Source organism: Pristis pectinata, chromosome 25, assembly GCF_009764475.1.
Source record: "Pristis pectinata isolate sPriPec2 chromosome 25, sPriPec2.1.pri, whole genome shotgun sequence".
In the NCBI taxonomy this organism is placed as follows: Eukaryota; Metazoa; Chordata; class Chondrichthyes; order Rhinopristiformes; family Pristidae; genus Pristis; species Pristis pectinata.
The window spans coordinates 29,432,001-29,450,326 of NC_067429.1; the positions used below are offsets into that span (position 1 = coordinate 29,432,001).

Here is an 18,326-nt window from a genome sequence, read left to right on the forward strand (position 1 = left end):
ACACTTGCAAGTAACCTGCTTCCTGGTGCATAATTTGGGTTTATCCAGGGCCACTTAATTCTAGATAAGATTATCAACCACACAACTCTCATCTAATGCCTTAATGTTCCTATCATAGTTTCTCTTGTGAGCTTTTAAATACTGTGTACCTGGAACTGAATTCAAAATTTTAATTGAAACCCGATTTAATGTACCTAAGCTATATCCTGTCTCTTGTTTCTTTTTTACCTGAGGCAATTGGGTTAACTCCAAAAGTTGGTGGGGTTGCATCCAGTTTCTGATCTGTCAAACTTTTTTGTGACTTTTACTCTTTTCTACACGCATACGCACACTAAAATCCTTTCTCCACCCTTTGCACTCATATTGTGTCCACTATGCAGTATCTATTTTCTATTTTTACACACAATTTTGCACAATTACTTTCTCTAATAGCACCTTGCCTATGCACTGCGTTTGCTCTCATTTCTGTTTCTGCTTGTTCTGTCTCTCTCCTCGCAACATTGTTTTTCCATTGAATTGGCAATGACCAAACACCATTTTGACACAGTAAGTGCTTTAACATGATAGGGAAAAACAGCTGGATATTTCCATTCAATGATTTTTTTTCAATTTGTAAGTACATTAACATTTTTATCTATTGTGTACTGCACAGTTTGTTGCAAGTACAATCTGGATAGATTTCTCTTGCACCCAGTCTTAATTTTCTGGTTCACTGGCCAAACTGACTAGTTCTAGAAGGGCACAAGTTGCTCTATCAAGGTATATGAAAGGCTTTCTTTTAAAATAGTGATTAAAATAGTTTAAGAAGTTTTGGGGGTGTCTTTGAATGCCTGTGTGTCTATCTCAATTCCTGATTCCATTTCTAATTTGCATGTTATGATGTGGCCAATTGGCTTGCTGTAGTTATTGAGTGAACTTGGAGAACTTTCCTTCTGTTACTTTGAAAGATAACAAATTGGGAATTGAAAGTAAATTCAAATTTATCTTCTGCTGTTCTCCACTGGAGAGAAGATGGACATCCACGATATAAAAGGACTTTTATCTGGGTGCTGTGGAATTTTCCATGTTTACTTGGGATTTATTGTACTGCAGAAAATCACTAACCTGTAATTGTCAATTGGGTGACACTGAACCAGACTGTTTGCACTATTAATACTGTATTGTCCCTGAAGCAAGTTTTTAGTTGCATAGTGCACCATTGCCAAGACCACTTAATGCCACTCCTGTATCATCATCCATTTTCCCCCCGCCAGAAGTCGTATGCTATTGAAATGTTCATCCTTCCTTTCTTAGCTCTGTACATCTTAATCTTGATGAGAAGAAAGGTGCCATCATTAATGGAGGAATAAATTATAACATTGAAGAATGAAATGAGGAGAAGAACGTTGGGAGTAACTAAGAGGGAGCAGGCCATGAGGATATGAGAACAGATGCAATCATGAAGAAGGTGGCTGGTGTCTCTACTTTCTTAGAAGATCAGAGAGAGGGAGATTTGGCATGACACCAAATATTCTAACAAACTTCTACAGATGCACTGTTGAAAGTATCTTGACTGGATGCATTATGGCCTGGTCCGGTAATTCCAATGCACAGGGATGCAAGGGCTGTAGAGAGTAGTGGACACAGCCCTTCTATCGCAAGCACAGCCCTCCCCACCATTGGCAGCATCTACAGGAGGCACTGCCTCAAGAAGGTGGCATCTGTCATCAAGGATCCCCACCATCTGGGCCATGGCCTCTTCTCACTGTTACCATCAGGCAGGAGGTACAGAATCCTGAAGTTCCACACCAGCAGGCTTGGGAACAGGTACTTGCGTACAACCAAGTTCTTGAACCTACCTTCACAACCCTAAGCCTACCTCAGCGATGGAACACTATGGACCACCTTTTGCACTACAGTGGACTTGTCTCTGATTTTGTCTTTTATTTTGCATTAAGGTCTTGTTTTTGCAGTCTTTTTTTTCCCTCTCTCTCTCATCACTGTCTTGTATAACTTGTGTATAATTTTATGTATAATTTATATTCTGTGTATTGCCTGTACCTACTTGCCTGTGATGCTGCTGCCTGTACCTCACTGTACTTGTGTACATGGCAATAAACTTGACTTGAGAATCTAATGAGCGAAGCTAGCCATTGGGGTATCTAGAAAATGAAGTTTCAAGGCACTGCAGGCTTAAGGGAGCTTGAAAAAAGCATCTGAGGAATTGAAGATAAATTGTCAGTTTTCTTAATGATTATTAATTGCTATCCATTATACTAATGAAGAAATGCTCTTTTCTGTCTGTCAGTATCTTGCAAGTGAATTGCCAATACAAAATCTAAATAGTAATGGTTTTGGCAATAGGACAACTATCTGATTTGTTTTTCTGTATTTGCCATTAGAGTCTTATGATGGTAATAAAAATAAGGGTGATGAGGTGGTACAAATTCAGACGAAGCTGACATGCAGAAGTTGAGAAGAGTACTGTATCTGTATGTGCTGTTCAGGATGATAAGTAGAATAGAGGAGTGGAGAAAACAATTTGTATTTGAGAACTGATCCTATTCGAGTTGGTGTACTGTAAGTTGTTTTTCCTTGAATCAGATTTGTGGTTTAAATATCATTGGATATGATTGAAAATAAATGGAATTGAAGCAGGATGGAAGCCGAAGTTGTACCGTATTTTTTGAATGTAGCTTATCTTGCAAGCTGCAGATAATCTGATACAGTGAGTTATTTCATTTTCCTTCACCAAGAAGGATGCCTTTAGGCCAAAATGTTATAACTATAAACTTCATTTTGTGGCTGTTTCTCATTCAACACATTCTCTGATCTTGCAAGAGCAAGTTGAAAGCATAATTATTTCAAAACGGAATTTTACAAATACTATTTCAAAACTTCTGAAATAGAATTTGTAAAAGTCATTTCCATTTTTAAAAAGTTAATTATAACAAAATGAAAATATGTGACATCCAAGAATAAAACAGAAAATGTTTTGCATTCTGAATGGGTTATGTAGGGAATGGTGTAGCCTTGGTAACTGATTACGTTTCAGTAAGGTTCTTTATTCCAGGCACCATTCTAAGTGTTGAAAATGTGCTGTCAATCTAAAATGATGAATGATTTATAATCTGTCACTTGTGTGTGCACAGGAAGATATACAATCTAAAGTGTATTCCAAAAATGCTAAACTGTTAATGAGGTCAGTATCGAGAGTTGCAGATGTTCTTTCCCATTCCTGAGGAAACTTTGTTTCTGTTTAAAGAAATAATTCACTGACTTTTCCAAAAGCCACTGAAAATAGCATGCTATGCAATGAACATTCCCACAAGATTCTTTAATCACCGATGAATATGTCAATGAGAAACCAATTGCAGAATTAGACCAATTATTTTCATTGTGTCCTCCAGTATCTCTTCTCAGAGTACATAAATTTGATAAACTGGTTAGATATGTACTTATAACTACACTTCTAAATTAAATTGATTTTATTTTCTGTCTTAACCAAATTTCAAATGAAGCAATCTAATCTGGGGCTTGATTCTGATTACAGAAGTGGCCTACTTCTGATTATGGGATTGGTGCAAGGGCAAGACCACAAGCATGGCTGGATGGTGAATCACGTTTTAAGATGTCAGTTGTCGCTCAGAGGTAGCAAACTTGCCTCTGAGTCAAAAGGTCTCGGGTTCAAACTTGGACACGAATACTTACACCAGGCTAATGCAGTTGGAGACGTTATCTTTCTGAGATGTTAAACTGGGTCCCCATCTGTTCTTGAGGGGACATAAAAGATTCGAGGCACCATTCAAAGAACAGGGCTGTTCTTCTGGTTCCTCAGCCGCACTTATCCCACAACCAACACCTGAACTGGATGATCTAGTTATTTGTTTCAATGTTGTTTGTGGTATGTAGTTATGCTCCTCTGGCTACTGCATTTCCCATAATGCAAAGTGGCCATACTTCAAAGCTATCTCATTGATTCAGATGCTTTGGGATGATCTGATTTTGTGAATGGCACTAAATGGTAGACTTTTCTTTCATATTGGCATCGAAGGAATTTGTATGATGTTACTTTAATGTAATTTATTCCTCCTTTACAGTTAACAATTTTGATATTATTTTGTTACTTTCTTTTGTTACTTGTTACTTCTCAGTCATCCCAGCAGAGCTGTTGTTTATACATCTATTGCTTGCTAGCTTCAACGTGTTATGTGGATTGAGCAGAAACTTGGGACTTTGCTTATTGTTCATAGAAATTCATTGCCACTTCAGTATACAATTAAAAGTGAACTTAATTTGGGTTTATGCCAGTTTCAAAGGTTACTATATTTAATAGGAAAAATCTTGCAAATTTCTACCAAGCAATAGTATTATATTTAATATGGAGACACCAGAGACTACAGATGCTGGAATCTGTAGCAACAAACAAGATGCTGGAGGAACTCAGCAGGTCAGGCAGTATCTAAGATTAAGGTATCTTTATTAGTCACATGTACATCGAAATACACAGTGAAATGCATCTTTTACGTGGAATGTTCTGAGGGCAGCTCGCAAGTGTCGCCACGCTTCCGGCGCCAACATAGCACGTTCACAACTTCCTAACCCGTACGTCTTTGCAATGTGAGAGGAAACCGGAGCACCTGGAGGAAACCCACGCAGACACGGGGAGAACGTACTTACAGACAGCGGCCAGAATTGAACCCAGGTCACTGGCGCTGTAATACTGTCACGCTAACCGCTACACTACCATGCCTGTGGAGTGAAGTGGACAGTTAGCGTTTTGGGTTGAGATTCACTGTACCAAGCAATTCAATACATTAACTTTAAAGTGTTAACATCCCTAACATTTCATCCCTAAATAGTGCATTGGTGAAATGTTTGTGTGGCTGTTACACAGGGCCCAGTTCCTTGCTGCCAGTGGCATCAGGGCCTTACACTGTTAACTTTCTCCAGGGAACTTTTGTTGTGCACCAAACCTCAATGAGTGTGTACTCCTGCACCTTGGCAACCTTTCATTTGTAGATGTTGCCTTGAACTAGAAGACCAACAAGTTTCAGGCAGACCAAAGTGTCTTTCACTGAGTCGATGATCTTCTGGAACCAGTTGATGTTTGTTCGCTATCCTTCCCTGGGAACAGTCCATGGAGCACAGAGTACTGTATTACGTAGCAGGTCGGGATGAACGTCGACATCCATTCCAGACCTCCTTGGCAAACACACAGTCCAGATGGATGACCATCTTATCCACACCGCAGCCACCACGAGCTGTGTGAAGTGGGATTGAGATTCCAGCTGTCCATGAAGGGTCTGACATGGTGGGCTCTTCTTCCCAACAGTCAAGTGAGGTCTTGAAGCTTATTTGAGAGTTGTGCTGATGAGGCATTCTGCCAAACAACTTTGATCTGTTCATGAAACCATCCCAGAAGATCCACTGTCTCCTTCTGCTAGAGCTCCGCTGGTGCATTCTGCCTGATTGACTTCCAGAGCAACTTTTCTAAGAGGGACATATTGTGAGATGCGCTCTAACCCAATTGAACACTGTGTGACAATAAGCCTGTGTCCACCTTTCGCAGTGCTGCGGTTAGGTAGAACCTTAGCACATGGTGACCCTTGGTGTTTGTGTACTCTGGCTCTATGCACAATTTGATGCAGCTATGCACAAAGGTGGCCATTGGGATAAGGGTTACTTTGGGTATGCTTCCCTATTTCTCTGATGTCCTGTAGATCAAGTCCCCATGGATGCAGTTCATTTTGTATCCCCAGATGAAATAAAGCTGGCTTACTGGACTGATGTGTCTCAGGAGTGGGTACAGGCCATACCTGCACCACGTATATTGACACTGTGAGCATCTCACACCTGACGATCAGGTGCTTGCCTACCATTGAGGAACGCCAATCGCATTTTCCCAACCTGTTTCACGTTGGCTATTTGCTCCAGCTAATTCTGGCTGGCTGCCCCAGTTCTAGTATTTTCAGATAGTTTGACCTGATGGTAAAAGGAACAAAGAATTGGTTGAACCAGGTGGTAAAGAACGTGGCCTTGCTTTTTCCTGTGATTGACTCAGTTCAAACTTCTTGCAAATGCTGATCAACCTGCAGACCAACAGTGGGTCTGAGCAGAAGACATGAACATCATCTCATGTACACTGAAGTTTTAACTTGTGCTTCCCATCCCTGTCCTTCCTGATGGATTTGGTAAAATACTCAGTACAACACACAAACAAGACAGAGGAGAGAGGCTGGCCTTGCCTGACTCCAGATTTGATAGGGAGCGCACTGTCCACTAAGATCAACTGTCACAGCACAAACAATGGATCAAAGCTGTGATCATCCTGGTTTTTTTGAATAGTTCATCATGGGAACAGATATAAGAAATATATTTTATAATTTCCCTGGTTTCTATTCTTGTGTTGAAAGTTCTCCCAATAATGTGGAAAATAAGTTTTAATCACATAGTGCAAGAAAAGTTAATAAATTCACTGAATATTTAAATTAATCCTACTCTGCCTCCTTCATTTGCATCAGGACACTTGCTGCCTGCCCTCTGTCTCATGAATCACTAATACTTTAGCTGGGAATTAAACACTTTTTAATAGTGGTATTGAAATAAATTAACACTAACCCACTGGAAGCAAACAGATGCAGGTTGTCTCTGGGTAATGAATGGGTTCCATTATTACAGATCTCCATAAGTCGGTTTTGCCCAGTAAGTCGTAAGATGCACAAAAATAACTCGATTATGGTAACTATACCTCCATGGTATTGTAATGAATGACATCAAAAGCACATAAAACTGAAAAGAAAGGACAATAGAGAGAGGAAACTATCTCTGTCATTCGTAGGAATGAATGTATGTACTGGCATCAGACTTTTAAACAGTGATATTACCGTTATGATGCAGGGATGCCCATAGGTTGGGCATTCATAACTCAGGGACAGCCTGTACCTGAAGCTACAAGTTTTTGAACCAATTACACGAGAATCCAATGGAAACATGGGAGTTGAAAATGCCCTTCAAGGAGTTGAAAGGCCATATGGGTAGAACTTAGAAATAAAAAAGGGCTGGGGAATCACTTTGATGGGATTATACTATGGGCCCGCCAATAGTCAGTGGGAATTAGAAGATCATTTATGTAGGGAAATAACAGATAGGTACAGTAATACTCGGGTTGTAATAGTAGGTGATTTTAACTTCCCTAATATTAACTGGAATGCCTTTAGATGGGAAAGGCATGGACTGATTCAGGATAGTCAGCCTGGATTTGTGTGTGGGAAGATGTTTCATGAATCTGAGTGTTTTGAAGAGGTGACCAAGAGGATTGGTGAGGACGGGACAGTGGCTGTTGTCTACATGGACTTTGGCAAGGAATTTGACAGGGGTCCCAGATGGCAGGCTGGTCCGGTAGGTTGGAACACCTGGGATCCTAGCCAATTGGATACAATATTGACTTGGTTGTAGGAGGCAGAGGGCCATGGTAGAGGATTGTTTTTCAGATTGGAGGCCTGTGACCAGTGGTCTGCAGCAGAGATCCGCGCTGGGTCATCTGTTGTTTGTCACGTATATTAATGATTTAGATGAGAATGTAGGTGGCATGATTAGTAAGTTTGCAGATGACACAAAAATTTCCTTTTAGATTACCAACACCTTGATTTCATATCAATGTTATTCTATCTTGAAAGTGTGTAACTCTCAGATTTATGTCTTTTTTATACTGGATATAATTGCTACAAGTCCAAAGGAAAACAGCACGTGCTTATAATTCCATTCGTTGCCTTTGTCGCATATTATATTTCTCCTGATCTGTCCAGAGTGCAATCCTTGTCTAAACCCTTTGCCCTGTCAGCAAAAAAAAACTTTGAGACATAATTATTGTAAAAATAAACATTTTACAATGGCAGGTGAACTTTTAGTTTGTTATTACATTAGGAATGCTTGAAAATTACCAGACCAGTTCTTATTCAGTTAAAGCATGAAGCATAAAAGATGTACTATTCACAACTCAGCCTTGAGTTATCAGACCACCTTTTATTAAAAAAAATGTTCACTGAATGTGGATGTTGTTGGCAATGCCAGAATTTATTGTCCTTCCCTAATTGCTTCTGAACTGGGGAGACAGTTAAAAATGAATCACAGTGGGGTGTCTGAATTTATCCATTGGGCTGACTTCAGTGAGGATTGCCCATTTCCTTCTCTGGAGGATATCAGTGAACCATTGATTTTAAAACACACATTTCTTACAGGGCTTGACAGGATAGCAAGGGGTATTCCCTGGCTGAGGATCTATGGGTTATATACTCAAAATATGGGACTGGCCATTTGGGACTGAGATGAGAAGAAATCTCTTTACAGAGTGGGTAATGAATCTTCAGGATTCTTTTTCCATGAGGGCTGCAGTGGATCGGTCACTGATTATATTAAAGATAAAGATCAATATTTTTTGGATAATGGGGGAATTGAAGCCTATTAGGATTAGTTCAGGAAAGTGGCACTGCAGTAGAAGATCAGTCATGTTGTCATTGAATAGCGGAGCAGAGATTAAATAGCTTTTTTGTTTTGCTCTCTTATGTTCATATAAATTTTCACCATTTTTATGCTTTCTGTTATATGAAGAACAACAGTCCAGAATTAATAAATTACTTGAATTCAAGTTCCCCAGCTGCCATGATTGTATTCAAACTCACTTCTCTGAAGCATAGATCAGCACTCTGGCTGCTGTTACTATGCTACCTTATCCCTTGGTTATGGAATTTTACAAATAAACTGCAAAAATGGTTTCTAAAAGTTATAAAATGCTGTGGTAGTTATTTCTTTGAAGACAGGTATTGGATATAATCCCCAAATGTGATATGACTGAGGCATTCTGGGATAATTGGCCAAATGTACATGGACAGTCGGGAATGTTGATTCAGTTGACAAGTGCTGGGTTAATAGGAATCCACAACAATACTTTGAAAGATGCATCTAAACTTCAGCCAGGAAACACCAAAGATAAGGGGACAAATGATGGATGCAAATCAGTGAAAATGCAGTAGTGGCTGAGAACATCAATAGAAAGCAGATAAGGTATGAATAGACCAGGTATTGGGGGCACAATACACTAGTAAACTGAATAGCTCAGTACTGTTGTAATGTGGATATACCAAGAGGATGCTCTTTCTCAAGCTTATGTATGCGGCCAGGTGAGGTCCAAGATAGCTACCTGGCTGCCAGACTCACCAAAAATGGTCATAGTGACATCCAGTGAACTGTCAGTCACACATGACACACTGTCATTGTATCCAAAGTGTATAAAATACAATTTATTTTGATTCTCAGGCAGACACTTCCACCTGATGACCCCTGCGTGTATGTTTGTGTTGAGATTGAATTAAGGCTTTTGCATCTACTGTTCCAGTCTAATCACTGATTAAAATAAAAAGTGGACATGTTAATTTGATTAATCGTACCCAAGATGGAACTGTGTTTTAAAATAAATGATGCAAAATATGTGTGTGTGATGACAGTTTTAAAGAAAATTTGGTGCTTAATAGATTGAAAACTGGTAATGAATTTCAGTTTCATAATGAAAACTTGTTGAATACTGGTGACGTGTTTTTAGTGCACACATACTTAATGTCAATAATGCATATTGATTCAGATAACTAATGCTAATTGTGAAAGCTATTTAATTAACTGTGTAAATAGTCATCTTTTTGGATTACGTATTCGGATCTTAGCTCTTATTGACAAGACACTTCCCATGTTGATTCCCTGACCTATTGCAGTACACACAAAGTCTCTTCCACATTGACATTCTACTATCTGTGTTCTTTAGACAGTGGGAACGAGGAACAATCAGATCGGAGGCAGACAAACATAGATTCTCGTCAGAACCGGTTTGGACAAGGTAGGAAACTTGCATTAATTACAATAAGGGCACTGTGCAAAGAGCAGTGAATTAAGCTAATCAGAGCAGAGCCAGAAATTAAATGCCAAATAGGGAAGATGGGTTTTAGATGACCATTGAGAAAGACTGACAGGACCTCAAACAACCTACCCATGAATCCTCTCCAGAAACCCTTGGCAGATAGGAGAGTCTTGCTTGCAGCACAACTGTTTGCTAACGTTCCAAAATATTTCTTTTGTCTCTATCATTCAGTAACATATGAAAACTTTTTTTTAAAAAAAGTAAACAAAAGTTAAAAATTAGGGCTACCATTCAATCTCTGTATATGCACATTATTAAATGCAAATGCAAATTCATGTGTTAATTCCTTCCACATGCTAAATGCATATGTAACTGAAATTATACAAAAAGAAAATTCCAAATTGGCTTTCATGGCTGTCTTCTGGGCCAGGGCCAGTGCCTTCGCTCAGTACTTGGCACTCTCAGATCGAGTATGGTTTACTACTCTCCTGACTATGGCACTATTCATTGAGGAGAGGTGGGACAATCTCAGGTCAGGTCCTTAAGGGGGATGGGGGAAGGTATTCCCTCTCTTTCCTCAGACCTTTCCTTTTCCCTGCTACTCTACAGGATTGAATATAAAGGCCGTGACTTTTGCTGCCACTGGATCTGAGAGATGTCAGGAGCACCTGTGTGTGTGTGTGTGTGTGTGAGAGAGAGAGAGAAGATTTTTTGAGGAGGAAGTGAGAGGGGGTGAGGGAATTAGTTGAGGAGGGAGTAAAAGAGTGCGAGATGAGTTGTGGGAAATAAGATTGGGTGGTAGAATGACAGATTTGGAGTGGGGCTGATTTGAGAGGGAAAAGATGTTGGGTGAAGGGATGCAGGTGAATGAGCTCTGGAACCTTATCAAAATGAAGAAGGGAACTTACCACCTTTCTTTTCATTCCATTTCCTTTGCTATATCTAAGCCAAAAAAAAAACCTCATTCTATTGCATTAGTTCAGCAGCAACTGTTACCAAGGTATTTGAAAAGATGCCACATGGTCAGTCACCAACATTCAGGCCAGGAATTGGAGGAATGCAGAGCTTTGAGGGTTTTAACACTAGTTGAGGTTAGAGCTGCAAGATCACAGAGGGGTTTGAACTTGGAGAATTTTAAAATTATATTGTTTGTGGTCATTTTTTTTCTTTGGGCCATTCAAGTGTTATTGTTTAATCTGTGTAAAAAAAAATCATGACTCCCTTTAATTGTTGATTAATCACAACTAATTTTTCTTAAATACTTAAATGTAATAATTTTTACTGGGACTGTCAAGAAATAAAATACTTTTTAAATAATGAAAACATTAAAGAAATGCAAATAATATAAAAAAAAATCCCTTTATTCTCAGCAGCTAAACAATCCCCATTCAAATGAATGGCTAGTTAATGCAGCTCTGGGTCTGACCTGGTGCAGGATCCATGAACGGAGGTGTAAATGCTGGGGAATTTAAGCAAGCTCCTGCCCTGCTGTTGGATTCCATGGAGAGCTCAGCGGCAGCACTCGGCCTTCACATTGGTGGAGCTTTTAAAAATTGCATTGACTTGTTGTACAGTGTGGCCAGTGACTAAAACTGAATGTCACATTGTCTGTAAAGAAGCCATTGGTAAGATTTCTGCACATGTCTTACTTTATCTCCTGATTGAAATAAAGACATAGAGGTTAGAAAAGGGGTTGTTACCTTTTGACAAATGTAATAAATGTTAGTGGGGTACAAATGGGATATTCTTCAATGATTAAAAAAATGTTTTTGGAAAGTTGATCCTCGTGTTTGACCTTTTTAATTCATTTTCTCCTCTGTGTCACTCATTCTACATTCATTATCCCTCCCACGACATCCCTTCTCCATCCTTTTAACAAGATATTATACATACACAATTGACTTACTCCTGTCTGACCTTTGTTTCTTCTATCATGCCCCATTGTTCAGTGGGAATTGGTTGGTAGAGTTTTGTAGTTTTGCAAATGTTGAGTGCAAGGCCCATCCTATTTATACTTCAATGAAATTATCAGCGAGGGCTTTTAGCTCAACCTCCAGGTGTCCACAAATACAAAGGTCATCTGCATACGCAGCTCAATACTGAGATTCTAGGGTGAACAGCTTCCCAATAATTGTAAAAATCAGCTCCAGTCCCATGGGAAGTTTGTTGGACGTGGGATGTAAAATTGTGGCGAGAAAAATTGAGAAGAGTATTGGGGCAATGAAGCAACCTTGTTTGACAACCAGTCTTCACTGAGATTGGTCCTTATCATGGCTTGCATGTTATATCATGGAGCAAGCATAAGGTGGAGACAAATTTCTGTGGGCAGTTGAATTTGAGGAAGAAGTTCCATAATCCCTCCTGATTGATGGGATTTAGTTTGGAAAAAAGCCATGTATTGGCTGGCGCTGGTGCATTGTTCTTGGAATTGGTGTGTGATGAAAATCATGACCACTGTGCCTCTGGATGTGACTCAGAGAAGCTCAGTAACCCACTAATAGCCATGACATACACTGGTTACTCAGTGCTGTAAATGCCATCTGATTGTTAAATATTAAATTCACAGTGCTACATCACTCATGATGCTGCATAGATGAAGAAATGTATTACATAAGAATGTAAGAAATATAACTGCTTAGACAACACCTCCCACCTCCCACAAGACTAGGACCATACCATTGGTCATTGTCTCAAAACAGTCACTGACTTTATTTCCTTAGGAGATCTACCCTCTACAGTCTCCACAAGCAGAACTTCTGCTACCAGAACACTCCTGCTTCTACTTCCTCTCTCAAATCCACAATCAGGACTGTTCTGGTAGATCAGTGTTTCAGCCTGCTATATTTTTTATTCATTCAAGGGATGTGGACTTTGCAGACTGAGGCAGCATTTAATTGCCTATCCCAAATTGCCTTTGGGAAGGTGGTGGTGAGCTGCTGCCTTGAACCATTGGAGCCCTTGAGATGTGGGTGTACCCACAGTGCTGTTAGGGACGGGGTTCCATATTTTGACTCTGCGACGGTGAAGGAACAGCGATATATTTCCATGTCAGGATGGCGTGTGGCTTGGAGGGCAACTTCCAGATGGTGATGATCCCATGCTTTTTCAGCCCTTGTCCTTCTGGCTGGTTGATGTCGTGAGTTTGGAAGGTGCTGGCTGAGGAATCTTGAATAAGTTGCTGCAGTGTATCCTGTAGATGATACAAGCTGCAGCTACCTTGTGTCGGTGGTGGAGTGAGTGAATGGTTGTGTATTGGGTGCCTATCAAGCAGGCTGCTATGTCCTGTGTGGTATCAGGCTTCTTGAGTGTTGATAAAGCTGCAGTCATCCAGGCAAGTGGGAGTTGGTGGACTTATAATGGAGATTGGTTGCCAACCTATCCCTTGAGATTGTAGGTACAGATGTCAAGAAAGAGTCAGATAAGGGGCCGTGGTGAAATAAGAGCCGGGTAGAACTTGGCAACAAATGTAATGACTTGAGCCTTGTAGATGGCTTTGCAGAGTTAGGCGATAAGTTACTTGCCACAGGATTCCTAGCCTCTGACCTGGTCTTGTAGCTACATTGTGTATATGGCTACTTCAGTCTGTTTCCAGTCAATAGTAACCCCCTGGATATTCTTAGTGGGGGATTCAGTGATGGTAATGCCATGCAATGCTGGGGGAGACACCTATTCTTGTTTGTAGCTTCACTGAGATATGCCTGTTCCTGCTCCTGGCATGTCTTCTTCATTGAACCATGATTGCTCCACCAGACTAATTTCTTCCTACAATGCCTCTGTTCTTTCTTACATTATCCCGTCCCTCTCACTTACATCCCCGACACCTGTGATCTGTTCCGCTACTTTGACTGTTTCTATTTTCTCTTGTTGAATATTGTCATTACCTGGCACAAATGTTAGGATATTGTCCAGGTCTTACTGCATTTGGATATGTACAATTCCTCTACCATCTCACACCAGGATAGATTGAGAATCTTTCACTTTTTCCTTGAACAGAAGGCTAATTAGTTCCCTTCCACCACCACACTCCTTCACTTGGCTGAACACATAATACATCGAATAATTTCAACCCCAGTCACTTTTTCATGGGAAATTGAATGGACTTGAGCCATCTGACATATAGAACAATCCTTGTTTCAGTTCAATTCAGGCCCCATCCATCAACTCTTTTAACTTTGCATTGATAACTATATTGGTGCTGCTTCCTGCACTTGTATTGAACTCAAATTTCATTTCATTTGTTGCCAAGTTCTACCCGGCTCTTATTTCACCACGGCCCCTTATCTGACTCTTTCTTGACATCTGTACCTACAATCTCAAGGGATAGGTTGGCAACCAATCTCCATTATAAGTCCATCAACTCCCACAGCTATCTTCACTGCATCTCCTCCCACTTTGCTTCCTGTAAGGACTCCCGTCCTTTCCTACTTTTTCTCTGCCACTGTCATTATCTATTCTGATGATGAGACTTGCCACTCTGGTGCCTTTTCAGCTGCCTTCCTTTTTCCTTAAGAGTGGCTTTGCCTCTTCCATGGTTGACAAGGCTCTCAACCTTGTTTCCTCTATTTCCTATAGTCCTGCTTTCACTTCCTCTCTCCCCAGCCAGAATCAGGATAGGATTTCCCATATCTTCAATTTCCACTGCACCAGCCTCCATATTCAATGGACCATCTTCCATAATTTTGGCCACTTCCAATGGGATTTCACCAGCAGACGCCTTTCTCTCCTCTCCCCTTTTGGAATTCTGAAGGGATCCTTTCCTCCGCAACTCCCTGGTCCACTCTTCCATCTTCAATGACCGCTCCCCTTCTCATGATGCTTTGCCATGAAACCACAGGAGATTTTAAAAAAACTGCCCTTTGCCTCTTTACTTTCCACCATCCAGGGACCCAAACGATCCTTCCAGGTGTGGTAGCAATTCTTCTGCACCTCTTCCCGTTTAGTATAACGCATTCGGTTCTCACAATGAGGTCTCGCCTACCTGTAGAAACCAAATGCAAATTGGATGATCACTTTGCAGAACACCTCTCTTCAGGCTTCTAGTTGCCTGTCACTTTAATTTTTCGGCCCATTCCCAGTCTAAGGTCTGTTTTCAGCCTCTAACATTCCTCTATCATTGTCCAACATAAGCTGTAGGAACAGCGACTTGTCTCTCGTCTGAGTATGTTGCAGCCCATGGGGCTTAGTATTGAACTTAACAATTTTGGGTAACCACTCCATTATGTCTCCAACTGCCATTTCTTTGTGAAATAATTGTTACCTTGGCAATTATTGCCTGCACTGCATCTCAGATGTTAACTCTGTTCTTTCGAATCCTGCCCTTCTGCAACTTCAGATGAAGGGACCTTGACCTGAAGTGTTGACTCTGTTTGTCTCCCCATACTAGATGCTTACAGGAAATTTTGTTTCTGTAAATTGAAGCAGGTGTGGGCCATTTGACCTTGTGTCTGCTCCATTGTTCAGTACAATGATATTTTAGCTCAGTACCACTTTCCTCTATAACCTCATTTATTTAACAGTTAAAAATCTAGGCTGAATGACTGCACATCTACAGCCCTTTTAGTTGGAAAATTCCAAAGATTAAGCCTCCCGTGGGTTAAAAACAAAACTATTCCCCATTTCTAGACACTACAGCCAGGGGAAACAATCCCTGTCCAGTCCCTTTTGTGTGTTTCACATAATGGAATGGTAACCTAAAATTGTTAAGTTCAATATTAAGTAAATCACCCGTTGAATTCTTTAATGTAAAATCAATATCCTGGAAACACTCAGTTGGCCAGGCACCATCTATGGAGAGAGAAACAGGGTCAGAGTTTCAGGTTGAAGACCTTCCATCGGAATTGAGTAAACGTAATATCGAACTGTAATGATAAAACAGCAGCAGCGGAAGCCTTTATGATATTGCATCAACAAATTAACTGCTTTTGTACAACATGAGAAGTTTCCCTCAAAACCATCTAAAGAGCATCACCTCCAATGAAGTAGTCTTGGAGGTGTAACCTGTTGTAGAATCTCAGCAAATGAGTCAGAAATTTCTCTTCCATTCTTGTTTAAATTAAGTTAGTAACATTGATAGAGACAAAAGAGACTGCAGATGCTGGAATGTGAAGCAAAAATCAAACTGTTGGAGGAACTCAGCGGGTCGAGCAGTATCTGTGGAGGCAAAGGGATAGTTGATATTTTGGGTCAAGGCTCTATCCCTTTGCCTCCATGGATGTTGCTCAACCCAATGAGTACCTTTAGCAGTTTTGTTTTAGATATGTTGATATTTGTTTTTGATCTTCACATGTTAATATCTATTACAATTTCATGCAATTGTTATGACACGGGTTGCATAGGGTCCATCCTGCTCTCTGTAGAGCAATCTAATCAGTACTATTACTCCTGTGGCCAAGCATGTTTTATTTTCTTGAGTGGCAATCCATTTTCTTTTGAAAGCTCAAATTGATACTGCTTTCTATGCTCTAGGTCATCACCACTCTGTATTTTAAAAAAAACATTGATAGATATATCGAAACAGAAACTGAAAATTTGCATTGGCTGTCCAAGTAGCATGTTTCACATTGGGTTTAAATAAATGGCAGAGGATTAGAATGTAACATTAAAATTAATTACCAGTTTTTCCTTTCAATGCACTTAATGTGACACATACCAGAAACTAAGTACAGACAATCCCCTCATTATGTGGGGAAGGGGGGTTGCGTCCCTAGAAAACGGTCCCTATTGCAATTTTCCATTACACAAAGCCATGTCATCTACACTTGCGTCAAGAAATGGGAGTTGGAAAAAAAGTTGTATTTATTTACTTTCTTTTCATGCAAATTCCATGAGAGTGAATTGTATTCTGTATCTCAAATTTTTGGGTAGTGATTAGGGATTCTGCAGGGGTGAATTTCCATTACCTGAAAGGCTGTAACGTGAGGGTTGCTGTATGCTGTTGATTCTTGTGATATTTAAAACTAAAAATAGTGAAGCAGCATTAGCAGTCATAGAAAACTTAAAAAAAACAGATGGTGAAAATCATCAATAAAATTAGAACATGGTGGAGGCAGCATTTGTGGAGGGAGAAACAGACTTCACACATTTCCAACATTTTCTGTTTTTATATCAATAGTAATAAGGTTTCATGGTCATGTCCTTTAAGGATATTGTAAAACTTTGTGTCTAATTTCAGTTTGAGAGTTATTTACGTGGTTTAGCGACAAGCTAAATGAGTGATCCTTTTACATTTTCACAACTGGAAATCCTGGCATTGCATATGTTACTGCTTCCAATGGAAGTCATTGCCTCAGTTTTTTTCAATTTTGCAAGTTGTGTATGGTACATGAATCTGTATATTAACGTGATTTAAACATTTCAGCTCTCTTTTAATTACACTTGATGATAATCCCACTCCATCCTGTGAATGAGGGGGAAGGGGTAGCAATCAGTTTCTCCAGCATACATATTCATCAGTAGAAGGAGTAACAATCCTATGTGCACTTTATGATTTGCAACATTGCCACGGGTATGGTACTTTGACTTCACTTCATCTACTTGGTGCCTCCTGGGACCATGAACATTCTACTACCTTAAATTCTTGAATGGTTGTTCTCTCATGCCTCTCGCAAGCTCATTCTCTAACTACCACCTTGCCTTTTATTTGGCTGCACACCTGGATGTCCTTGAGTTATAAAAAAACTTTGACCACTCTCTGCTGAATTTTTTTGGTTTGCATTGCCATTACTTAATTTGCAGCTAATTACTGTAAATTAGCTTTCACATAAGGCAAAACCTAATAGTGTAAATGGCAGTAATGTTTCATTCCCTGACAAGCTCAATGCCTTTTATGCACGCTTTGAAAGGGAAAATAACACTATTCCTGTGCGAATCCCCACAGTATCTCTGTTTTGGAGGCCGATGTCAGAACATCCTTCAAGAGGGTGAACCTTTGCAAGGCACCAGGCTCGAAGGTGTACCTGGCTGGGTACTGAAAACCTATGCTGACCAACTGGAAAGTGTGCCAGTGTCTTTACTTTCTTAGGAGATTAAGAAGGTTCGGCTTGTTACTGAATACTCTAACAAACTTCTACAGATGTATTGTTGAAATTGAAAGTGTTCTCACTGGTCACTTGGTCTGGGACGGCAATTCAATGCACAGGAACGTAATAAGCTGCAGAGGGTAGTGGACTCTGCCCAATACATCATGGGTACATCCCTCCCCACCATAGTAATATCTACAGGAGATATTACTTGAAGAAGGCAACATCCATCATCAAAGATCCCCACCATCTGGACCATGCCATCTTCTTGTGTCTACCGTCAGGCAGGAGGTACAGAAGCCTGAAGTCCCACACCACCAGGTTCAAGAACAGCTGCTTCACTTCAACCATTCAGTTCTTGAACCAACCAGCACAACGCTAATCGCCAGAGATTAGCAACACTATGACCACTTTGCACCAAA

At 40.2% G+C, this 18,326-nt stretch overlaps 1 protein-coding gene across 5 annotated transcripts in view; it reads left to right on the forward strand.

Annotated features, from left to right (window-relative positions):
* tanc2a (tetratricopeptide repeat, ankyrin repeat and coiled-coil containing 2a) overlaps positions 1–18,326 on the forward strand; it is a 591,670-nt gene that overhangs the window by 243,500 nt on the left and 329,844 nt on the right. For all 5 annotated transcript variants that reach the window (XM_052038520.1, XM_052038521.1, XM_052038522.1 and 2 more), the window contains one exon: positions 9,794–9,865. In XM_052038520.1, coding sequence (XP_051894480.1) covers positions 9,794–9,865 — 72 coding nt within the window. The remainder of the gene's footprint in view (positions 1–9,793; positions 9,866–18,326) is intronic.